Source organism: Lissotriton vulgaris, chromosome 1_1 (assembly GCF_964263255.1).
Source record: "Lissotriton vulgaris chromosome 1_1, aLisVul1.2, whole genome shotgun sequence".
NCBI classification, from domain to species: Eukaryota; Metazoa; Chordata; class Amphibia; order Caudata; family Salamandridae; genus Lissotriton; species Lissotriton vulgaris.
In genome coordinates this window covers 569,787,335-569,814,268 of record NC_141685.1, presented here as the reverse complement: position 1 = coordinate 569,814,268, position 26,934 = coordinate 569,787,335, and the positions used below count along the sequence as shown (strand labels likewise).

General features: G+C 43.2%; 1 protein-coding gene across 2 annotated transcripts in view; it reads right to left on the bottom strand.

The window, feature by feature from the left end:
* Positions 1–26,711, bottom strand: part of GTF2B (general transcription factor IIB) — a 163,087-nt gene extending 136,376 nt beyond the window's left edge. The window contains exons 1-2 of one of the 2 annotated variants that reach the window (XM_086953967.1): positions 26,437–26,711; positions 8,695–8,801 (exon numbers count right to left, since the gene is read on the bottom strand). In XM_086953967.1, coding sequence (XP_086810093.1) covers positions 8,695–8,801; positions 26,437–26,453 — 124 coding nt within the window. In that variant the 5' untranslated portion in view covers positions 26,454–26,711. Of the gene's footprint in view, positions 1–8,694; positions 8,802–26,167 lie in introns of both variants that reach the window. The other variant, XM_086953969.1, reaches the window with a different exon arrangement.
* Between the last annotated feature and the right edge of the window lie 223 nt (positions 26,712–26,934).

The following is a 26,934-nucleotide window of genomic DNA, read 5'->3' as shown; positions in this document are numbered from 1 at the left end:
TTGGTGGGCTAGGCAACATTGGGAGGAGCAGGAGGATGACGCCTGGTTAATTCAAGCTATGAAAATGGGGAAAATCATTATAGAAGTTGCTTTGTGGTATCCAACTAATTGAAGCAGAGGATGATATAAATCAGGATATCCAAAAGCTTTGGCGAAACGATGTGAAAAATACAAATTTGAGAGGTGTGGTCGGGCTCTTTTGCATTGCTCCGAGAGACAGTTAAACCTGCATATCTTTATCGGGTTTACTGGTCCCCTGCGAAGTTGACAACATTTTCTGGAACTCAGTATGTATGTTCGAGATTGCAAGACCCCCTAGCAAATGACTGTCATACGTTTCTAACTTGCCCAGCGATCACTAAATTTTGGATTGCCATTTCTGAATTTGACGGATGTTACAGGAATTCCGATAGAAATTACACCGCTACTTATATTTTTTGGACTAGGCCAAGATAGTATTTTGGCCTCAAATAAAAGGGCCGCCAGATTAATTTTTTATGTTATTTTATTGGGTAGACGAGAGATCTGTAAAGCTTGGAAATCGGCTGCTCCCCCCCTTTTATCCGAGCGTAAAAACAACATTATACATACAAGTCAATTAGATGTGGCGTGTGACCCTAGAAGTCAAGAGAAGGTTTGGGTCATGTTGATTGATTGGTGTCAGAGGAATGGGGTCCAATAATTAGGTCAATTAATAGCTGTTGGTTCTTGTCCCCCTAATGCCATGTGTGTGGGAGTGGGAGTGGAAGCAGCTAGTTTTTTTGAGTGGAAAGACTATTTACATCCAGCCCTCAGTAAGGGAAACGGAGTATTGCCTACAAGTTAATTGGCAGAATGAGAACCAAAAAAAACAAGCATTTGCAATGCAATAGGTCTCGCATTATTCAAAGTTTGAGCTACTGGTGTTGCAAATTATAATGCAATGGCTATTGCTCAAACTTTCCGTAATGAGAGCCCTATTGCATTGCTAATATTTAAAAAAATAAATAAAACTCCGTACTGTAGGCTTACATGTGCAAGGAACTTTATATGAAGATGTCAAAACAACCCTCTAGTCTACCGAATTGAAAATGCGACTTATGCCCGTCAGGGAGACGAGCTCATGAACACGTATGTTTTTGTGGGCCCTGCTGTCAGAGTAACATAAAACAGATATCTACGCCAAGCAGGCAGAAAGCAAGCACTAACTCTTTTATATTCACAGAATCCTTCCAGCGATGTTTACATTTTTATATATTTTATGAATTAATAAATGCTTTAACTTCTCTGTGTTAATTGACTTGAATGTTTATAGCTTTTAAAGGTTTTGAAAGAAGCAATGGATAAAATAAACTTAAAACATATGGTAGAGGCACTGTAAGAAAAGTGTCAGCTACAATTTGTAAAATGTCCTGCCTTAGCGACCTGTTGGTGTCCAATGACTGCTAGCAGCCTTCGAGGGTCCCTAAAGTAATGTGTGCTTTAAGGAATGAATTTGCGTAAGCTAACCCTGTATCCCTTAACTTATCTGCTGACGCGTTTTGGTATGCAGCGCTTAACTAGCATTAGAGTGCCTCACACAAGCGCTAGGTGACGTTACAGAAGTTCAGATTCATGTCCACAGGCGCGAACTCGAATCACAGGATGTGGAGCAAACACCAGGACTCGAACCTGGCTCCCCAGCTAAAGAATTGGCAGCTGTGGCCATGAGGCCACAACCCCTTTGTGCTGGAAGAGGCCCTCACGGTGGCCTGTCAGTGACAGAGCAATATACTCAGACTTTGTTATTCCTAGCCGGCTTCAAAAGCAGGCGGATTCTGTTAAGTGACTCTTAAAAACAAACCTGTCGGCTGCCTGCGGCAGAGTGAGCCTCACACGAATGCTAGCAATAGATGTGCAATGCAATAGATCCCACATTTGCGAGAGTTTAAGCTATTGGCATTGTAAATGGCAATGCCTTTTATTATTTTTTGGGGATAATTAACACAAACAAAAGGCATTGCCATTTACATTGCAAAAAGCTCAAACTCTTGCAAATGCGAAACCTATTTTATTTCAAAGAAGCGGCAGCCATTGTCCCGGGCTGCTTGTAAAGAGAAAGCGCAAGTGACCCTCTGAATGTTACAGGAAAGCATTTAGTGCCTACAGTAGGAGAAACTCAGAGAAAATAGCACTTACAGACGAAATAAGACACTGTGTAACAGAAGTAAAAGGGTCGGTCCTCATGGGAGGTTACAAATGAAGACAAGGTGGTACTAAGGAGGGCCTAACAAGCCTAAGAACCAATCAGAAGCCAGCATTTACGAAGGACAATGACGCAAGCCAATGACAAATATGGGCCGAGAGTGGGCGGGGCAACAAGTCCATACTCTAATACAGCATATCTCGCAGAGCGACGCATGCGCTGCTGGTCTCAACCATTTTTGTGCAAAACAGTGTTTCCAATGGACTCCAGCACTCCGTTATTAAGACATACTCAAGAACACACCACACACAGGGGTGGGGGAATCATAACGCCCGACGCCCGAACCATGTTGATATTTATGAGGGGCAAGAAGATTTAATGTCTAGTTTGTTCGAGGGACAAGTAGACATTAAATTGGGTAAAAAATATCGGCACTGTGGGCACTCTGGGGGGCACAGACACTCAGAGAACTTTGAGGCCTCTGATTGTCATGAGCATCGGATCACGCTCCCCTCCCCTGCATCGGAATCATGTTACCAGGCACAGGAACAATCTGTGCCCCTGCCTCTTTTAAACATAAATTGAGCGCTGTCAGCAACTCAGCCTTTCAGCGCGTGAGTTAACCCCAGAGGGGCCTGAGGTACCAGCTGCTGCAATGGGGTGTCTTCCCGCCATCACTTCTAATAATCTGTGCTTTGACGACAGCACCAAGACACAGCCCTGCAAGAGACTTGACAGTGAGTATCGGATAGCAGTGGGGAGGCCCGGGATTGTAACAATGTTAATTGTGAGGCTGCATGGTCCCGAGGCAGGTTTGTTTACGGTGAGCCTTCATGAGTGTGTTACATCGGTCTGTTCTGACAGAGGTGTATGCGCGCCACCTGTCAGTGTGGGAGACTTTGTGTGTCACTTCTTTGTGAACTGTGACTCATTTGGCTTGTTTTTCATGAAACATTGGCAGGTCAACTCGTTTCGTCAGGATCGCAAATCGCCTGAAGAGAAATTCAGGATTAGATTTTTTTTTTTCAGAACGCATTTAACAATTTTGACACTGGACTACATACCTTGCCAGTGAAACTGAAGTCTCTATCAAAAGGAAGTTTGTGGTCTTTATGGTTCTGTGGACTGTGCATGTATTTTGGGATAGTTTAAAATGAGTGGGTCTGTGTATGAAGAATTGGTGATGTCTAGAGTGTATTTTTATTATTAAACGGGGTCCTGGGTGATATTAAATTAAGACTATTGGTTATCTCAGTCTGGGGGTGGGCTTAGGGCCACTCTGCAGAAGAAAAAAATAGAATGCCTGTGCATTTCTGAAGGTCATGAAATGCAGGGCATCTCAATGCCTCAGAAAAGCTGCACATGAAGAGCAGGAAAACATGGTTTTAATGCAACGCACTTTCAGCATTCACTAGTAAGAGGCTTGGGTGAGGAAGGAGAGCGGTTTTCATTCTTGTCATTTCACCCTCTGCCCTTTGTAATTTGATCTGGCCGTCCTCATTCTAGGAATCGAATGTAGGTACCTGTATTTTTTTGTTTTCTCGTTCGCTTAACTCTGTGTGGCCCTGTGCTCCGAGATCTGGCTCCCTCCGCACCCTCTACATTGCTTGCTGAATGTGTGTAAAGGATATATGACAAGCTCCATGTTGTGCTCAAACACGAAAGTCAGCTTTCACAGGGCCTACACTTCCCAGCCGTCTCTCTGACTTGGTCTCTAAAGCAGCCAGGGCATGCATTATGGTTTCACTTAAACTGCCTGTCCCTGATATCCTTGTGCATCAGACACTGGCGGTATCTGAAATGCAAGTTCAGATGTACGGCCACTCTATTTATCTAGTGCTGCAGCAGAGTACTTGCTTCTGCACCAATTAAAACAAATTTGCAGTTGATGCGCACATGTGAAAGGTTTGTTCGGCCAGTTTCTAATAACGTTGTCTTCCTCTCAACTGAAAAGAAACGCTATGCTCTGAACCTGGGCCCTTTCGACTTAGAATGTAGTAGCTGATTAAGAGCTGGGCTGGTGGTGGGATGGTAGGAACAATTGTATGGCGTGTGCGAGAAGAACACGCCAGTAGGATAGCACAGCCTATGAGTGCACCTGCTGCATAATTCTTGTGCTATGCACTCTTAAGTGCAGGTCGAGGAACCTGTACACCCCATCACTTATCCTTCACAATGCAGAACAGAGCACCTACAGGAATGGGAATACAGGGTGCAAGAGCAAGAAAAATAGCTCAGTGATTTCACACACCTGCTGCCACCAGAATTGTAATTGCTTAGTTCACCCGCACTCTAGCATGGTGCTCCAACATTCCTAATGTCTTCTTCCTCTGCCTTTGTCCGGAAGTATGGGATGTGATCTGGTTGCAGTTGCACTCCAGCTAAAGGCTCACTCCCAAAGTGTGTTTGTCAGTTATTAAAACCTAACTGGTTCCTAGATTACTATGGATTTATATTTTAGCAATCTACCCCCAAACCATTTCTGGCTAAAGATGTACCCTGTGTGAATAAAAAAAAACAGTAGCACATTTGTTGGTTTTTGTATTTGATTATTATCTGTAATGAAGGGTGGGGCAATTACTGGAGGGGCTTTTGCCTGCAACCATTAGCAGTAGGTGCTGTATACATTGTTTTATGTTACAGTCATTAATTAGAGGTGATAACTTTATTTGCTATCAGTGCAAGGTGTGCGTTTCCATTTTGTCTAAAGTGGTGGGTAGGAGTTGTAGATTTTCCTTAATTGCTAAAGAATCAAATGCACTATACATGATGGGTCGTGTGTATTTGAACACCTTTACACCTCTTATGGCTAGGGCTAGGAAGCAGGGAGAGATGGGCTTTGGCATGTTGACATTTGTGCAGTGTGTTGGTCCGTGCCCCAAGTATGGTTTTGGTGTACCCCCTGCTCCCTTCCTCTTACAACCTTTTTTGGTCCTTCAGAGAAATACGAGATCGAGTCCGTCTGCAAAAGGGGTTAGATGATGGTCAGAGACCACAATAACAGAGCACATGAAAACTAGTAGTGGCACTTTTGGATATTTGTTCAGCTGGACAGTTAATATTGGAATTAGTCATTCTGGTAGTTGAAGCATAAATAATCTTAATTTGTCAAATTTGCCTCGAATATCCATCAGGCCAGGGAAGGGTTTCCAATTCTACTGTGATTAAGCCCAGGTGTCCTTGCTAGGTGTGACGTGGAATGCTGAGACTGTCCAGTGACTCACTACTCCTCCATCACAATGATCCTTAGCCCCCCACTTCTAGATTGACTGATTCTTTAACTTAGCTGTCCTTCCCTTTGCTGTGAGAAGGGAATTGCGTTTTATTTGCTGCTATGCAAGTGTGTGTGTGTGTGTGTGTGTGATATGTTCTACATAACTTTTATTCTGAGTTAGACAAACTTGCACATCCACGAAAGAGTTGCCTCTCCATATCAGTGAAGCCTCCGCTGCTGCTTCCACAATTACTACACCAGTACTGTGCAAGAGAACCTTGTACTGATACTGCCAGTTTTGTATATGATACTTGTGTGGGGGAAGAATGTGCAGATGTTACCTTGTATACACCGTAATATACCCACCTTACACCTGGCCAGGATTGTAAAAGGAGAAATTGATTTAACTTCCCCATTAAAAGTATAGAAACTCTGACAAGAATCGTGGATACGGTCTAAGTCAACCACAGTACCTCTGCTACATGATTTTGCAGCTCCATGATGAGTTGATAAACTTGGCCAAGAAGTGCAGTTATTCCCATCCACACATGTTTGTCAGAACATCAATTGCGTATTTTTGAAGCAGGAGAGCTACGAGTTGGCCATACGAAGGAGAAATCCTTTGTCCTACAGGTTCATATTCTGACACAGTCGTCACCAAAGACAGCAATACATGTAGTCAATTACCAGTCTACACTCTGCCTTTAGATATCATTTCTTTATATATGAAATTCTGTCACAGACAAAACTGCTGATACGTGGGTGCAGTGCACAATTACATTTTCACACATGCTGTACAACTAGCCAGTTCAACATTTGCATATAAGTGTGCATCACCATTCACTGCATAATTGAACTGGCATTTGAAATATGTATTACACATATGATGCACTGATTGCAGTGCAGGCTCTCTCTGTGCAGACCTAGCTTAGTGATTTATACAGTAGGTAGGGCAAGCAGATATTTACAGAGGGCAAGTAGATTTGTGTAACATTTTGTCCTTGGCCAAGTAGAATTTTAAAATAATTCCACACCCCTGCACACATGAGCAGGGATCTTCCCCACATGTTCGAAACATCATGAAGGCAAAGGACCACAGTTCAAGGAGACCTGTAACCCAGAGAGGTAAAAGTAAAAAGGCCTATGCCCTTGACCAGAGACTATGCTGAGACCCCTGGCAGTCTCCATCAACTGGCTAGAGGGCAGTAGTATCTATCGTTAAGTTAAAGAGTGGGCAAAAAAAGCCCTGTCTCACTTTGTCAACGCTAAGCAGGAGGCAAGACTAGCTTTGACAAAACCAGATCGGCTGTTTTAGGAGTACAGAAAGAACTTTTAAAAACTTACAAGATAGCAAGTGGCTTGTCCGATACTGCACGTGCTGCAGTTTTGAAATTAAAGAAAAAAACGTTTTAAATATATTTTAGACGGCTGCTGCGTATCATGTGATGTAACACAATACGTTGCGTGAATACAACACGGCAACCATCTTGCAAGTATAGAAAAAAATGTCTGGCCACAACTATTGGCTTTATCAATGCCCATGGATTTTTAAGCCTACAGCAAAGTCAATAGTGGCTACCCAATGGCAAGATGGGGGGGGGGGTGAGTAAAACAAAAACAAAAAAAAAGAATTAACAGCATTAGCAACAGAACGATGCATAAGGCATCAAAACAAAAAGAATGGAGGACGAGCTATGGTCTGTGGGTAGGGCAAACAGTAGGGAAGAACTCTGCCAATTTAAAACTACGATATTAAAGTAGACACGAGGGCCATCCAATGAAACAAAAAGTATAGAATGCAGTGCTGCCTGCAAGAGACAGCAAAAGCTGTCCGCAGCAAGACTATAACCAGCATTTACGAAGGACAATGGCACAAGACAATGACAAATATGGACGGAGAGTGGGCAGGGCTTCAAGTACATACTCCAATACAGCATGGCTTGCAGCGCATACGCTGCCCAGGCTCGACCTCAAAATGGCAGGTAATGTGTGACCAGTTCCGGCACGTCCATCAAACTAAAGGAATGCAGTCTATCAAACTAAAGGAATGCAGTCTGTGAGGTGTATTCGCCATGTAAGCAGGCTGGTGTTTTGCATTATGCACATTCAAACAACTTTGTTCAATATCACTTGAATCTTTGCAATGAAATCCAGAATATGTTTACCGGGTTGAGACTTCATGCAGTGTCGTCTAATCCGATACTTCATTTAATTGGGGGAAACCGGCGGATTCTGTACAGTATTTCAATGGTGGCAGAGGCTTAAGCACTAGCCCAGATAATGAGAGGGCAATAGCCCGATTCTGTACCACAAAAGCAGGTCTGCTGCCCTAAAACGGGACAGTTCACTCAAGTGCACTCGGCAGCTCATCTGCATGCTGGAGCGCGCTCGACGGGTCTGGCAACCTCAAGGAAGCTTCAGGAACAAATAGGCACCAGTAAGGGCAGCCACAGACTTGGCATGGCTCCTTTATGGGTAAGGCGAACTCTTCAGAGATTTAAACGAAAATTTATCTTAACAGCACGCAGCAAAATATGCCCTGCGTTTACATTCCTGTGGAATGATTAGATTACATTATTTCGTGGCGAGCAGGCAAGGCTTTGCGCATTCGAATCTAATAAGTTCATTTATTGCTTGCATATTTCTTTACCGTGGAACACCGAGTTCACACGAAGAGACCCTATTCTTCGCAGTGCGGGCCCGCATCCGATTAGAGTCAGCAAAGGAGGTGGAAAGTTGCTGTGTGTGTTATTCGGCTACTTACAGGAACAGGTTTTCCTGTGACCCAGCTTTGCTTCGGAGCCTGGACGAGGTCGGAGTGGAGTATGTAGTGTCCACAACATCAGAAGCAAACAAAAAACAAGCACTGTGGGGGAGAGGTCGGCGGCAGTGAAGGTGCCTGCGAGAGGCTCGTGTGGCGTCTCAAAAGTGAAAGCAGGAGAGCGAGAACAGACGCTGCTGACGCCGCCGTACACGCTCACAGCTCATGCCAGCAGCAAACACGCGCTCACAAGGCCAAATCCGAGACGGAAAATGCGCGCGTCCGACTCGTGTCCACATATTCAGTAAGCATATAGGTATACTAAAGTATACAAAAAGTCCATCGCTACGCTCGACCTAAAAAAGCAAGTATGGACGTCAGTAGAGGTATACCATTCAAAACCCTGAATGGCAACATGACACTAAGCAACATCTTGCATGTTACACCTTACCAGCAATATTTCAATTTAAAGTATGGTGAGAACTTCTTAAGGATTTAATAAAAGGTGTCATGAAGTCAAAAGATGGACTACAAAATAAAATGCAAGACTCTTACCTACTACTAGCCCACACTCAGGACAGATCATGTCCCCAGCTCTGTAATCTTCAACCAAAATGGCATCCGGATGGTTTGGACAAGTCACTCTTGGAAGGGCATCCACTCTAACCAAGGAAAATAACATTAAAATGTATATGCATTATACGCTACAAGACAGGAAAGTATTGTATCAAGGTATATAATATATTGAAATAAATGAGCTTCCAGGATGAACATTTGTTTAGTTTCTATAAGAAATTATAACAGAATTTCAGTTTACCAGATACAAACACGTTTTGGGGAAAAACAAACTACTCATTGAAGAAAACATTTCACTTTAGAAATCCGCTTTTCCTACAATATTGCTTTCTTTTGTGAAAGTGACAAAAGCTGCTGTACACTAAACCAGAAATCTGTGGAACATGTCTATTAACGTTTAAACACATTTCAAGTACCTAAAGCTTAAAATGTGAGGATGCGCTTACGCTCAAAAACTCCTAAATCCCCTAGTGTTCCGAGAGACTGCGAGAGCGAGAATAGGGCAAATTCACAAAACTAATATAGTTAAGTCTACATTTGAAACACTGTTTTAACCTTTAAGGGAAATTCGCAAAGCATTCTTGTTGCAGTCCTGGAAATTTGGATTGTTGTAGATTCCCGGGAGTACAGTGATATGTAACTATTCCTGCAAAAAGAAATGCAACAGGTAAGCATTTCTGCAGGTGGAAACGTTATGCAAAAAAGCATTTGCAATTCAAAATGGCCCAATTTCGGAAGGACTCTATTCTAATCCCCACTCTAAACACATTTAATGCTGCCCTTAACCGGAATACATTTGCAACTACATGTTTAACCCAGCAAAACTCCCAAACCTGTCCCTTGCAGGAGACTTGCTTGGAGGAAAATACAATCAAATCATATATGAGAGGGCAAAATCATACAATTCCTAATGATTTCAATTAGGACTGGAGTATTACAATCAAAAAGGCATTTCGTTTTGCCACCTACAGATTTGTGATTTACCTAAAACAGCTTTCCACAAAAGTCACTTCATCGTCAATTGTGTCACGGATATGGAAAGAAAACATTAGTCAACAAGCAAGCCAATGAAACCTGATCACACTGGCCCACCCCATGTACCATTTTCCAAAGTTTCTGTTCTATTATGGAAGTCTCTTCTTTCTGGAATAAAAAAGTAGATTCTTTACAGATTGCCTCTTTTTAACCCGTTAAGCGCGCCGAAAATTCCGCCCCAGTGCGGACGTTCGATTGCGCTAACGGGAATGGAACGTTCAGCGGACGTGCGCAGCACTTGCGAGGTAGTGCACGCGACGACCGCTGAACGTTCCCCGCACTTAAGGGGTTAAAGAATTCATGGAAATTTCAGAGGAAAGACTGCACACATGACTAAATAGACAAATATTATTGCCTGTCTAAAATCAATTTCATAAACCATTAATCCTAAAAATAGTGACAACATGACTTACACCTTTTCTACCAACTAACCTCAGCATGCACCATCTATTTTTTGCTATAAAATATTTGCCTTAGTTTAATAATGATTCCCAAGCCGCAAGGCTAATGTACTGCCCAAGAGTATCTGCATTATATTACTACTTACGCAAATTTTCAAAAAACTTTAAAACTTCATCTAATCAATTTCACTAAGCCAAGGCAAGTAAAATCAAATGCATTTAATATCATACACGCAGTTAATCCATTGCACTATAACTGCTGGAACTTACCAGGTTTAAAAGTGTTTAAATGTGTTTCTCTTCATGACAGATCCATTCACCTGTTTCCAGAGACCACCCCAATTTCACTTAAGCAGACATTAAAACTTTGGCCAATCTTAAACCAACAAGAGTGAATGTGGAAGCAAGTAATAATATATGTTTTCCTAGACCTCTTCATTCTTTTCCTATTATCATTTCCACTTTATTTTGTAATTTACATTTGGGCTTTCTACATCTATATACTTCATTAGATCACCACATCACCTGGAGGTCCCTAATAACTACTAATGTATCAGAAACCTGCCTACACAAAAAGCAGGTATTTTGACAATTTTGCCATCACCAATTCTGGAGACCATTTTGTAGTGTTCAAATACACATACCGTCAAAGAACCAATGTGTATCAAAAATAAACTAAACTTTTTACCTAAAATTGCCTAATTTTGATCAGTTAAATGAAAAAGGCGCAAAATTGGATATGATAAGAGATTCAATAATGCAAAATTAAGAAGTGAATAAACCAGAAACCGAATTACAAGAAGAAAAAACAACATAACTTTTGTATTAGGAGTTTTGAACAAAAGTGTGAGGAATTTGAAAATCACTCTGAAGGACCTAGAAGCATAACTGCGAAGGGGAGATGGAGCCTGTGCACGAAGTGATGCCACCGTTTACCGAAACCCATTTCCCGCTGCCAGCAGTGTTGCATAGACGAATGTGGATCGCTATGCCTGTTTAAGACCCAGGATCCCACATTACCAGCAAATAGTGCCGTTGGACAAGTTGGAAATCACCTGGTCAGCAAAGGAGCTGAACCTGCAGGGGTCACCACACCCAACGTTTTGTGGCACTCCTCAGAAGAGCCCCAGGAGTCTGGACTATGTGGGGGGCCTTTTTCTTTGTGCATGAAGGTGTTGCAACACACACAGCTGAGCAAAGGCCGTAGAAAAAAACTACTCTACAACTCACGGTAAGGAAACCCCACCTGGCTCCTCCAACCGACGGCCTTTATTATTTTTTTATATACCCTGATGAAACATTTATCTCAGTATTTTTTAGACAGAACCGCACCAATCCCTGCTGGTGTCAGGACAAGACACCCAGGGCCTCTTGAGTACTCCCACCTTAGCTTTGAACCCTTACTATAGCTCCTGCTCATCCAGATAGTTACACTATCCTCGTGCTGAGCCCCTGCACACACTAATTGTTTACCTATCTGCTCGAAATTTTAAGAACAGTGCTTGTTGCTGGGCCCAGCTGGGACTCGAGGCATAATTCTCCAGCCTTTCTGCTGGTATGAAGGCACCCAAACAAAGATGACCCTGAGCAAGGCGCAGTGGACTAACATAGAAGTGACAGAATTATCCATGATACATCCACCAGATATTTTCTCTCTGCTGACACTCTTAACACAGGTTAGCATGGCCTCCTGTAAGGCCTCACGCCATTTGCTCTTCACAGGGGTCATGGGGAATTCTAAAATGTAGAATATCGCCTCATCCACAGAAGCCTCATTGGAGGCCACTTTGAAGGAAATTAAAGCTGTGGGGTTCAGATTGGGCTCCATAGAAACATTAATTGCCACTTTCACGATAGAACTGGAATCCATACTATCGGATTTAGGAGCCTTTAATAACCTAATTGAAGGGATGGAGAGAAGAATCTAACTTGCTGAAACAAATATGGAACATTGCATAATGTGGGGCCAGAACTCTAGTACTTGCAATAAAAAGTGACAGATCTTGAAAATCATACAATACATGACATTCGACTGTATGGTGTTTCGGAAAAGAATGAGAAGGACATTTTAGTAGGCCCTCAGTCCAGACTCATAGGCACAACCCGCACTCCGGAGCTAAGACCACAGAGGGCACATAAGATCAGAAATAGGAAGTCACCTATTGCAGAAACAGACACAGACCATGTCCCGTCAATGCCCACCTGCTTCGCCATGAACAGGTGCAACAGATTTTTACTGCATCAAGCAAACATGTACTGTATAACCCAGATGGACACAAAATCCATGTAACTGCAGACTTTAACTGACACCAACAGTAAGGTATTTCTATACCCCAGAACCTAACTTCGCAAAATAAATATTAAATATGGCCTCTTCGATTGGGCACTGATGTAGGTTAATAATGGACCGCAAACTTAGTCGCTACACGGATCCAAAAGATTTAGCACAATGTCTGATGAGTTTGGGAAACCACATTTGGACACTACCTCGCGACCACTGCCTGCTATCCGATGCCGCAGTCATCTGGACAAACCGTTATGGATGAGGCCTGGAGCAACAGCTTGGAGGGGACCAAGAGAAGATACGAGCAGCATAGCTTACATATGACTCAGAGAATCTAGGGCTCCACTGAAACCCATGTCACTGTCTGACGATAAGACTGTACTGACAAATGCCGATAACCTGTAAATGAGAGGCCAGAGAAGTACTACCTGTATGATTCAATCTTTTTAATGCGATAACCAGTTTGTGATGATATGGTCCTTTTCTTTTAACTAGCTCCTATATTCCAGCCCCTATTCCCTTCTTTTGAAAATTGTCTCCATTAGCTGAGTAGGCAAAGGGTTTACTGAAATACTCCTGAGAGAATAATAGATCAGTTGAGTTATATGTATGCTCCAAATTAAGGGGACGAGTACACTTTCTCTAAGTCTGCGAACACCAAAGTTCTCATCTGCATGCTGATGCACTTACCCCTTTGAGCTTTGGCCAGGAACCAAGACAAAAGTCACTCCTTAGAAAGTTACAAGAGATATGACCCGCCTTGGACTTAGTACCATTTGAAACTCATTTATCCACTACATTGAGCAGAATGGTCTACTGTTCTCTGTTCGCACATACACAACTGAAATCAGTCTCATCTGAGTTGCACCCAACACCATAACCTTCTCTCGCCTCCCCCACCATACCTCTACATTCTAGTACTTTCCTCGTCACATCTCATTCCTGGGGAGATATCCTCCATTACCTAGAACTAATTACAACAGCCGGTGCGGACCAAGACCAAAGATAGCGATCGAACCACTCTCCATATCATCGAATACTAATGTGCTAAACCATTGAATTAAAAGGAAAAAAGTTTTACCATACTTAGCATCTAAACGCACTGACATTGCGCTTTCACAAGAAACACCTCACCAGGCCTGAAAGCGAGAAACTGAAAAGGGATTGGGTGGCGAGGGCTTTATGCAGCTGTAAATCCCCTCCAGAATCCCAAAAACGTATCCCACAAGTCAAGCCGAAGAAATGTGGAGGATCAATTCTGTTGTGCAGTACTTAAGTTAGGGGTAGAGGCGGATTGGAGATGTGTACAGGCCAAACTGTGAAATGGCTCACAAGTGATCTGTGTAGGTATTGCAGACATGCCCATGGCAACAAATCCTAATATATGCTCCACCTCAACAATAAACTTATACCCATTTTGATCGAAACAGGCATGGCACTCACTATCATCGGAGGTGGTTGGAATCTGTCCATGGATGATGTCCTAGACAGGACTTGTAGATATGGCCAATAATGGTGACGGAGCAATACTTGGTGACAATTTAAAAGATCATGATCTAGTGGACATATGGCATCTCCTACATTCTTTTGATAAAGAATACATGCATCTTCCAGCAACACACTTAATCCAGATCAGACTACCTCCTTCTTTCACACTCAATAGTTCACATTTGTGCTAAAAATTAGATTTCTGGATGACAGCACCCTGTCCAAGCAGGAACCACAATCCTAGTCAGGGTAAGTCACAAACACACCTAAAAGTAACCTGGGCTCACCTTCTGGTAGCCTAGCACAGAGCAGTCGGGCTTAACTTAAACAGCAATTTGTAAAGGATTTATGAAACACTTTAGTATTAAATCTTTTTATTCAAAGGTCATAGCACATACATGCAAAAGCAGGTGTCTGTATATCCCCCCGCTCGTTGTGCAGCAAAACCCACAGCTCAGAAGAAACGGGCCAGACCATCCAACACTGCAGAAGGAGGCCCGCTGAAGGGCATACTGTATGTGTAGGTAAACAACCTTCAGTAGAGAACAAAAGATACGCAAACAAAGCCCCCCCCCCCCCACACAACCCACCCCTTCCCTCCCTCCTCCCATGTTCCAGGTCCACCAATCAACTCGTCCATGTGCACACCCCCATTAGTCCGTCGCCGGCGAACCACCTCAGAGACGTAATAAGCACAAATAGCGGGGACATGTAACCTCTCGAAATTCCGAGGCCAGTAGGGACAGGAATGGCTGCCACCATTCTGCGTACTTTGATCCCTCCCCCACCAATGTCAGTGAGAGCTTCTCCATATCCAACCCTAGCCACAAACGGTGAAGCCAACCCAGGAATGTGGGGATATGCGCTGTGCGCCAGTGGGTAACAATATTCTGAATGGCAGAGCCCAGCGCAATAGCAATCAAACGGCTCTGCGGGAGCGAAGCGGATACGTGACCCTAACAGCAAATAGGATCGCTGTATCAAAGTGTGTGTCCGCCTCGTCCAGAATTTGCTTCCAATATTCTTGAAGGTGGGCGCAATCCCAAAGCAGCTGTACTAGTGTGCCTATCTGACCGCAACCTCGCCAACACGTCGCATCTCTTGCATGATCCATCACGTGCAACAGCTCAGGGTATAATACCAATAGGTTGCAACTTTAGTGAGTATCTGTAAGTCCCATATGATATCCGGAGTGCCTGGCTCTATAACATATGCCCTCCCATTCCTTATGACTAAAGTCTCTCCCCAATTCCCTCTCCCAACGTGCCCTCCCTGCGTTACAAGTAGGAGTGCATGTAGCTAGCAACATCTGATACAGGTCTGAGATGAGTTGTTTGTCCGATTTGCGTGTAATCAACCAATATTCATATGGCAGCAATCGCCTGTCAGCCGAAGGACGTACATGTTAACTAAGTGCCCAGTGTCGCGCTTGTAAGTATCAGAGACTCTCTGACTCCGGCAACCCATACTCTTGTCGGAAAAGAGAAAAGGGCATGACACCCTCCTCTGCATACAGGTGGAAGAGGAACCTACACCCGGCCGGCATCCACCATGCATAATCTCCCCAGATACCCACACAAGAAGAGTGGATTGAGCTGTACAAGACTGCTTTGTATGAGAAACTAATTGGATACCTTTCAAGACATCTAGTCCCTATTCCTCACACACATCCGATACCTCCACAAAAAGGGTGACCTCATAAAGCTACTAACCAGACTATTGTTAGTTGCTCTACCTGAGAATGAGTTATACCCATCCCCGTCTTTTCTCGTGTCTATACTTCTGTATATCCTCACAGACGTCTTCTACCATACTATGGATTAGTGCCCTCTCTCCGTCCTCTTCCCCACTCCTTTTAGCTATAGGAAACGTTTTCACAGCAGCTAGCCCCTTCAATTGTCTGCACCACTTCCGGTGCCACCCCCACCCCCCCAACATTCTCCCTACTCCTCCACATAAGGCATGGAGATTAGGGCCAGTCCTTACCCTGTATGAGTGAGCAGTTCTCATATGCACAACTACACCTTAGGTTATCTAAAGGCGCAAGCCTGTCACCACGCGTTGTGGAACCTTATTCTTAGTTTCCAACTATATTGGGAGTATCTAGATCCTGTTCAGCTTCGTCCTGCCCAAAATGTTGAGGGCATAGAACAATGAGCACTTATCAAACCTATACACTTGAGTCTCCGACCTTTGCCCACAGCACGTTCCATCGAGTCCTTTTGTTCTTCAGTTTATATTGCCGTACAGTCCAGAGTTATCCGTTATGAATATCGATTGAATTTCTTTAAGACACTGCAATTACCAATGATGGTCCGTGAGCGTGTCTGGTTTTGCTTATGTAAATGTACCACCGCATTCTGATACAGATGCGCCATGCACAGGGATTATGTCCAGCCTAAAAACTGAGGAACAAGTAAGATCTTCTCTAGAGTGAGCTCATTCAGGCTGAGCAGTACTATAGGTCCACACCTCATCTCTGCCTTCTCTGCACAGTTACATCTGTTACAGGATAAGCTCAAAGCGAAGACAACTAATCAGGCTGAATTTGCTCTACTCTGTCAAGTCTCTAATTACCAAGTCATTAAGGTGAGACCCCGTATCTTACTGGGCTCGTATAGAAAATGGAGAGTGTAAAAGTGCAGAACATCACCCTCAAGGCAGATGTTTAAAGCAGAAGATAATCTAGGAGACTGATAGATTGTGCCACGTATTACCCCTTTTCCTTTTGTTCATGCACCAATACAGTATGTTAGCCTTGCCTGCAATTTTCATTTTGCCACTCGTTTGCTCCATTAGAGTGTGTATGGCTCATGATCTTCCCTTTGTGGTTCTTATGTAATGGCAGACTCATGTCAGTTTTGTGAGCTCCATGTATTATTTGATCTGCCTAGTAGTGGCGGGTAGGCCTCACAATACTCTGATGTTCATTTCTTTGCTTGCAACAGACTGCTGTGTGACATTTTCCCTTCTTTCTGTATCCAGTCCAAGGTGAAAGTCTCCGTTCTATGAGGAGATGATTGTCCGACTCTGCATACCATTCCCTGCTCGCAATCCTCCTCCCATGAGAGAATGAGCCGAGAAGCGGAAGTGTGACCTTGCACAGCAGACATAGGGAGTATGTATCCACCAGTACTGGCTCTGTTCTCTGTACCCCATTGTTCGCCAGCGTCTGAGCTGGGTGATTTTCCACTGGTGGGGTGGGAGTTCAGCTTTCGGGGGTTTTACTATGTGCCCGAGGAGGGGAGAGTCCAGTCCCTCAGCAGATTCCACAGGAGGCTGTTCTGGCAGGGCTCAATCTGCAGAGTAATGAATAAAGGCTTGGTTGGTATTCTCTACTGGTTGTCCGATTCCTCATTATTTCAGAAGGCACGGTGAGGAGGTCTACGTGACCCGGTGGTCTTTCGTGATTACTCCCTTCAAGACGTCCAGGATTTCTAATCCTCTCTACACTCGGACCATCCACATGAAAGGCAAGAAGCAGCTTACTTGTCATCAGTGCCCCTCCAGGCCTTAACCCCAGATCAGGAGGAAATGCTTGAATACGCCAAAAGGTTCAGGCAGCTATCAAATCAAAGCTTAACAAAGTGCCTGGCCCTGATGGCTTTACCAAAAGCTTTCATAAAACCTTTGCTAACTCCTTAGTTGGGCACACAAATGGGCTCTTCAACGCACTTTGGGTGGAGGGATGGGTGACTGCAAGAAACTGACTGCCCACCTCAAAGAATAATCATAACTCGTCAGGGTGAACTCTTAAGGTCACTATATTAACCTGAGCTCAACCCCTGGTTATCCATGGCACACAACAGACATGCCTAACTTAGGGCAACGTGAAATGTACAGACGCAGTACAAAAAGAGTAATAAAGTAAAATGAAGAATACAAATCCAAAACCGAAGAAAATAGTGTATTATTTAGTATACACAAAATGACAAAAATCCAATAAGGGGTACCAGAGATATGAATGTTTAAACTTAAATAGGACAAGCACCAAAAAGCACAAAGAACCAATGATAGTCAATGGCCACTGTAAACTGGACCTAGGTGGGACTTGAGGCTTACTGCAAAGGGGTGAGGGCCAAATACACCAACCAGTTTCGTCCAGGTCAAAGATTTTACCCTCTGACTTAGTCTTTTAAGACCCAACCAGCTATAGGTGTACACGCTTAAGGCCATCCACATCCTCAGAAGAGGGTACTTGGAAACTCCCAGGGTATCAGGCATATGCCAACATCAAAGTCCAGTTGAAGTCCTGTTGCTATTGGTCGGCCAGGCACTTCTAGGAACAGGCAAGAGCTTGTTTTCTCCCTGTAACTCAGAAGCTTAGACAACTGTCAATAGGAGCCAACATCTTTGTCTGGATACAAGAGGAACAGGTCCATGCCTCCAGGGATCCTCTGAAATCACAGGGAGTAGGTCTAGTCCTCTTATGACCTTCCACACGTCCAGAAAGCTTTCTTAAGTGGGTGCCTGTAGGTGCCACATTTATGCCTGGCACTAGCTATTGGGTGGGACTCCCTAACAAATGAGACAAAAGTTTCCGGGCCAACCGTACCCACTTTTGTATTAGCTCCTGTTTTCCAACAGGCCCAAAATGCCATGGATCAATATGGGGAAAAGCATTTAACCACACTTAACGTTGGTTCTTAAGGGTGGCTGTGTGTGCTTCAAGAGTGTCCGAGAAATCCCCAGTGCCCTCCAATATTGAATACTAAAATCCAGTTTGAAGCAGGTATGGTATCCACAACAAACCCGGAGACAAATCTGGTAGTATAAAAGCAGGGTCATTCACCAACCAGACAGGGGATCCGAAAGATGAATATTCTGTGGAGTTCAGTGGAATTATCTCTCCCTTTCGGTCACTCTACGGTTTGCTGCTGGGAGGCATTTCACACCTTGTTCACACCTATTCAAGGCTGAGCACAGGTTGAGAGCTGGCACATACTAATGGTAATTAGACTTCAGACAGTTTGGCAGAAAGATTTTAACTTTCTAAAGGTTAAACTTTTTCCTAATTTTTATTGAATATTTTACTAGACCATTGAATTGGACTTTAGTAGCTATTAAAAATAGTGGTTTGGTTATTTTTCTAGCTCGTCTCAGTCTGGAGATCCAGCATAGGTATTTTCATCTTTAGTGTAGTTTTCTACTTGGGACAGAATGGCCTTCCACAGTTAAAAATAGTTTTTTTAGCTGGGTCACTGTAGGGACATGGTAATATTAATTTTATACATGCCCCACTTTTAAACACCATGCACCCAACAAAAGGTGAAAATCGGTGTGACCCAAGTAGAAAAGGCAGATTTCATACATTGACACTTCTCCCCTCCGTCCATGAGCAAGGCTACCATCTAGTAAGATGAAAATTAGGAAACATACCTCTCATCGGTCCACTGTACTGATGAATGTTGGTGAAAAATATATTCTAGAATATATGCAACCAGATTAGATACCCTCCTCCCATGTCTAATCCATCCGGACTCCTCAGAAACTGACACGACACATAGCGGTTAGTACACCTGGTTTAAAAAGTTAAGAGAAAGTCTTTGCCAGAAGTGCCAATATTGCTAGATGCTGAAAATGCTTTTCAAAAGGGTGGACCAGTGCTTCATCAACATGGTACACCATAAAATTGAATTCAGCTGTGGCTTCATAAAGATGGCCAAGGCGCATCATGCCACCACCTTTAGTCACCTTTAATCGTAGACTGTTGTGCCGTTTCCCACTCATGAGGGGCATTTGTAAGGAGATCCCTTGCTCCTGATTACTCTTTGCTTTTATTTTCGAAACCCTTTGCGGTTATCACAAGGGCAGACACATTGTGGCAGTGATCATATTCGACCAGGATACTCATAAAACAACATTTGCAGACACTGTCCTGCTCACTTAAGTATTGCAGACCATTTTCATTACTCACCTTATAGCCCAACTATCTGCTTTTGAAGAAGCCTCAAGCTTTAGAATCTAGTAACGTGCAAAATATTAAACTTAACCAAAGGAGTGATTGACACCTGGAAACCCAAAATGCTATTGCACTAGGTTATATGGGGCGGGGGATAGGGGGCCGTCACATGAACCTGAACACAGTGAACTTCTACAAAGCTAACTACCCACCCCCTATTAAAATAAATTTCGACCTCAAACATGCCATTAAAACGAACATACTACCCAGGGCCCTTTATCCTTTTCAAGCAATATCCATTACGATTTGCAAAGACTTATTTCGGCACTCAGGAATTTATAGATTTTGTTTGGCAAAAAGGCAACTTTGGTTGCCCTACAAATCTTTCTGCCAACCTAAACAGAAGGGTGCGCTGGCGCCCCCACTTCCCCACATAGTATAAAGCTGCACATCATGTCAGAATGGTCCCTCTAAGCAACTGATAAATTGTGGCTAGGTACGGACCGGGAGATAGCGGCCAGACCATTTGGGATCTCTGCATGCAAACATAAGCATGATCAACCTTCCCAATGCCTATCTTACCACCCCCATTAACATTAGTCATAGTTTGGGACTCGAATAGGAGGTGCCCTGGACTCCTCTCCTTCCCCTCAGTACACACTACATTAATTATAAACCCTGCTTTCACCACGGCATTAACTCCAGGTACTTTCGATAACTGGAGGAAGAGAGGTTATCCTAAAATATCAGGCATTTTTCAACATGGTGAGATTCTCTCCTTTGTAAGCACATCCTCAGGGTAGATAAGACTGAGCATTTTCATTATACCCAGTTGAGGTATTGGGCTTTGAAACCCAATATTAAGACATCAACCAACAGACTTAACCCCTTATTGAGAAATGTGTGCTGCTGGCCAGGGGAGTGATTTTGTCAATATACAAAGTTCACTCTAGATAGTGCCGCTCCGGCATGCTGGCCATATAGGTGGAAATTGGCAGAGGGACTGGGGCAGAGAGAGAGGATGTGTAACGGATGCAACTTTGGGAGATTTAATGCAGCCTTCTGGCTCTACCCTGGGAAGGGAAGCATGCTATAAAGTATAAATTTACTGGTACCTATGCTCAAACAAATGACAAAATCTACCCAAGATCAATAGCTCTCTGCTGGAGGGGTGGTGTTGAGGAACGTCAGGCATACCTGGAGGGACTGCATTCACATTCAGCCTTTCTGAACAGAAATCATGGCAGCCATGAAAACAATGCTAAGATACCCTAACACCGAGATTTTGCTCTTGTTCTTGCTGGGCTTTTACTCTCACACCCTGGAACACCCAAGAAGGGCTGACGACAGACTCATGTGGAATTTCTTGGAGGCTGTCAAAATGGCCATGGCAGTACAATGACGGAGGAAAGATCCACCAACTACATGACATTGGAATCGGAGGCTGTAGACCATAATGGCAATGGACAGGCTTTTGAGGGTGACAGGGATCCAATAAAGAGAATTTGATACATAAGAAACCATTATTTCCCATGATTCCATAGTCACTGAGAAACAGGCCTAAAGAAAATTTAGTCACCCATTTGCTATGGCGGGTCTTATTTTATTAGGGCAAGATTGTTTAAGGGCCTACTGGGCCGTTCTGGCTAGAGAACTCAAGCTGGCAACACTCTTTGAATCTCGTTATATACAGCAACATCAGCATAGAGTGGTAAGAAGTCTCTCCTGAACTTATGATGCCCCAGTCTTGTTCCTCCCATCTCAGCGTTCAAACAGATATTTACATATTAAACACATCAGATACCTAAATTCTTGCTTTTGAACAGCTTCGTACCTATGGCCATAAACCTTAGAAACAGGACAATTGTGTAGGTATATAAATGTTAAAGAAAGAACTTTGCCCATACTTTTTTAATCCAACATTATTTAGTGGGTCAAGAAGTCTTTTCTCTGGTACCGATTAAGCCCTTTTGTCATTTCAGGTTTGATTAAATGAGTTGCTTTGTTTAGTAATATTATCAACTTGTTTGCCAAACAACCAAATGTGTACTTTCATTCAGAAAAATGAATGAAGAAAAAAGATGTATTTAAGTCTTGTTTTTATATGGTCACATTTGCTGTGCATTCAAAGACATAGGCCAAATGCCAGCTAATGAAGTTCTACAAATTGCTGCTTCCTTTATCCTGAGGATTGGGGTTTAGTTTTTTCACCAACTGCAAAGTTAAAGGATTTTATAGTATGAACTGTCTGACAATTGTGCTGTTGTACAGGGAGTGTGCAATGAAATATCGTAGGATGCCAGTTTTTCTCTAACACATTTAAATAGCTTGTTATCCACATTTGTAAAGCGCAAACAATCACCCGTAAGGGTCTCCAGGCGCTGGGGGCAGTCGGGAAGATTAAGCAAGCTATTGCCCAGAGTCACATGGTGCTGGGCTAATCTGCAGCCGGTGCCGGGGATCGAACCGTGATCCCCAGATTCCGGAGTCAGTCGCCCTGGCCGCGGCAAATTACTGTAATATTAATTCCAATACATGGCACGTAAGGGGTTATATGTACACATGTGAGCCAGATTCTCATTATACATGGAGTAAAGTTTTAGTCTAATAAATAAAACAAAATACTTGTGTACAGCAGACAAGCTGAGCTCACATATTTGAAGATGCTCTTATATGTGATAATGAAGAAAAAAGTTATTCGGTAAAATATTTGCCTAGGATCACACAATTTCCAGTTCATAGAGCAAGAGTAATACACTAAGGTCAAGTAGATTATTCAAGTCACTAGACCTGGATGTCCGGTAACATTTTTAGGATTTTTGAACACCTGGATATAGGTCAAACGGCCCATAAGCTACAGCACACATTGACATAACTACACTTCATTATGGGATCACTCAAGTCAAACAATGCCTTCCGAAATATTGTTATTACTCTGGATAGAGGGATGTCTGAGGTTCGTGGGGTTTTAGTAATGTTTACACCTGTAATGAGTTATCTGAATAATCTGAACTCTGTACTGGGATTAATGCCTGCATTATTGCTCGCAGTTTAGTATACCTATGATTGTGTTAAAAGCCTAATAAACATGACTAGGTTAAAAAAAACACAATTAGGGCAACACTATTTATATTACATATGCTAAAACTACTAGTTGTTTGGCAAAACAAATGAAGTTACTACTACTAAACACAAAACAACTCGCTTAATCAAACTTAAAATAATAAAAGGCTTAATCAGTACTACAGGAAATACTTCTGGACCAAATAAAAGATAATGGATTTAAAAAGTATGGGCAAGGTTCTTTCTTTAACATTTTTAGACCAATACAATTGTTCTGTTTTTAAGGTTTATGACCATAGGTGCAAAGCTTCTCAAAAGAAAGAATTCAAGTATCTGATTGAAACTGTTTGAACGCTGAGACAGGAGAGACAAGACTGGGGCATCATACTGTCAGGGGAAACTCCATACCACTATGCCGATGACATGTTGCTATACGGAAGAGGTTCAAAGGATGCTCTAACATCAGTTCCCCAATTCCTGAATGTGTTTGGGGAGGTGCCTGCCTTGGCAAAATCTCGTCAGTTCCCCACTGACCCGGATGGAGACCAGTGCAGAGTGTACATAGGCAGTAGAGATGTAAAGCGGGAACACAAGACCTTTTGTTACTTGAGGGCAAGGATTTACCACTCCGAAGCAGATCTGTTGGACTGGAACTTGGGAAGGACAGGGAGTGCCCTAATATCTCAGTGAGAGTTTTGGAAAATATTGCCCTCAACAAGTGATGGAGCTGATTGCAATAGTGAAAATGGTAATGCTACCTTGCCTCCTCTACTACCTTACAAATCTCCCAATATATTTGCCTGCAAAGTTTTTTTTACAGATCTGAATCTGGCCGCCGCAGGTCATTACTAGCAAAGTTAAAGCTTCAACAGAACGTAAAGAACTCGGGGCACAAGAATTTAAATTATACCGTTTAGATACCCAGCTACAGTGGGCAGTCTGGTGGCTATCTGGACACCAATTGTTTGAAACATGCCTAAAGAATTCCCAAAATGGGGAGAGTTTATTATATAGTTTGTTCTTCCCGCAAGCCTCACCCCAAGACCTGCCCCGTTGCTCTTAGTACCTTAGGAGAGGGCTACAAATAACACTTCAATAGCCCACTAGTACTTATGCCTAAACAGTTTTTTTCACCACAAAAGAACCCTCAATGTCGAAAACAGTAGGATAAATTAAGACGGAATGACTTATTCTGAGATGGAGTCCTAGCCAGTGTCTAAACATCAATATTAGAATACATACTTCAGGAGTCCATTCTTAACACTGAAACACTAATAAAGGTGATCTACATGATATGAACAATTGTAGAAACAGTAACACAGAGTCAAACCCTGCCACCTTCAGTATACACCACGAAAAATGGAGGAAGGCTAGCAAATTGGTACCACAGAGCACTCTGAAAACACAAGGACAGTATCCCCTGGACAGCCTCAAGCATAAACGATTACTCAAAGATAGCAAATGGGCTCGAGCTTTCACTTATCCCCCTAAAAAAGTGTCCTAAAACGTCACACACACACACATATATATATATATATATATATATATATATATATATATATATCTCTACACACACACACCAACATTTTGCACAGAGCCTATTTCACCCCAAGAAAGGGAGAACATTAAGATGTTTCCAGGGTCAACATGAGCATGCCACAGATGTTGAATGCCATCAGTTCGGTTCATACAAAAGATGTGGGCATGCCTGGAAATATCACAGTATTGGAGGAAGATTACAGACAATAGCCAGGCAATTAAGTTATTCAGACCTGTGTGAGGTGAAGGGATGTATTCTGGGCCAATTTAGTCACCCAAAAGGGTGAAGAGCTAGTTCAATATTTCAAGATCTAGCGTTGCTCTTTCAGAAGAAAACTAACAATGGCATTAATGACACCGACACTCCATCCCCCACTCCCCATTTATTTCCCCACTACTCGTCAGGTGTTGATAGTCTGTATCACAATGGGCAAAATTCAAAGGTTTTTATTTTACAAAGAAGAAATAAGGGGGCTGGTAAACATTTCACAGCAAAGGACTGGCACGAACTCATGCAGAATGTCTTAGGTGAATATAACTGCAAACATTGTCAAAGCCGTATGTCTTGCATATACTGCGAGTATGCAAAGAAAACAATAGATGGATAGGAAGCTGAACAATGTCAAACATTCACCACAGTACAGAGATATGGGCCTCTCTCTGTTTTTTTTGCTTTTGGTGCCCTAGGTAGGAAGGGTATGCCCAGACGTGGGTCCTGTGCTCACTGGATACAGACTAGCCTGGCCAAAGATGGAAGGATGCCCTGAAACAGGTCCCAGGATGCTTGTTTCTGGTCCAGGGAGGACTTGGCCTGGCAGTTCAGGTAAAACTGTTCCCATGGGGGGGCCGAAGGTCGACTGATTTGCATGTTGCTGGGTCCAAACTGGGCTGGCGTAGTGAGCAAAAAAAGATGTATTGAACCCAGATCTGTGACTGGGGGTGAATGTTTGATTTCTTCAGCATTCGTCCCTCGTCTGTTCTTTTTGCCTTTTTTACTAGGAGTGATAATCTGGTGGCTTTGCCAATCCTTGTTTATAAAGTAGTGTTACAAAAAAGAAAAAACATCACACAGTGGGCTGAAACATGCAGGACATTAGACTACCAGGACAACTGTTACTCTAAACACCCGGAGCATTTATCTTATTCAACATTACCATAAAAAATGAATAACATTTTTAATATACCTACCTACTATGAAGCCCAACCCCTGCCATATCCTCTGCCACTGTCATCCAGTCATTTGTGCACGCCCTTTGACACTGTCCTTCCTCACACCTTCTAGCACTGCTAGATACCCACCTCAGCTACTCTGGCAAACTTACCCTGTCCTCGCTTTTGCCACAGCCACCCCCAAAGCCTCTGGCACTACCACACATCCTTCTTAGGTCATCTACCAGATGTCCCTTTAATGTCTTCCGGTACTATCATACCTCGTCCTCTGGCATAGCCACTCCCTGCCCTCTGGTACTAGAAACCTCTTAATCCCTCTGGTACTGTCACCCCATCTTCCAGCATTGATTAGCCTCCTCCATTGTACTCTGGCATTGTCTCCACGTCAAAGGAGAGGCACGCCCACGCACCCCTCAACACTGTCGCCCCTATCTTCCCTTCCCTCTCCTTGAGTTCTCTCATACCCCTATCACATCCTTCCCATTACCGTCCTATCAAATGTAATGCCACAGGATGTAGCAATCCTAGAGTATTTACTTTGCCACATAACACTTACTCTCATCTACTTACCCCTTCTTCTGTCGCTATTTAATCTCCTCAGTCTCCTTCCAATTTTCGTCTCTCTCCCCATGTCAATGTCTGATACCATTACTGACTATCTTGCCCTCACCCAACTCGTACATCGTCGTCTTTCTGACTTTCTCTCGCTGTGGTACGTGTCCATTGAGGCGTCCTTGCCACCCTTTAAGAGTGTCTAAGTTTAACTTGATCTGTCCAAAAACCTGCTCTCGGCACGAACCATTTATCGTGCACTTCCGTGGAGAATTGCGAACACTCACCGGCTTGTTGACGCCATGATAACTCCCGGTAGCCGTCCCAGCAAGCACCGCGGTTCGTTTACTTATCACTTCTGTTCATCACGTGTCCAGTGACGAACTACGGAGCAAGAGAAGTGACAGTTCGGCTTGGACTGAGCGTCTGTAGAAACCAGTGAGAGAAACAAAAGAGAGACCTAAAACATTGTCAAATCAGCACTTCAGAGACACAAGCGTACATACATAGCTCATGTTTAGTCGAAGTAGCGGCCATCTTTGAAGGACGTTTCTGTGTGTTCGGAGATCCCTAGGGATTTTTTTATTTATTTATTTTATTTAATGCGATTTTATTTAGCGCGAACTTTACCCGAAGGTATCAGAGCGCTTTACATAAGAACCAGTTTCAATACTTAATGATTTCGGATTACGTGCGTTACATAAAAGATACAAGCACAAAAAATTGCAAATGTATAAGTTGTAAAGTCACACAAGGAAGAGAGTCACTCAAGGAAGCGATACAAA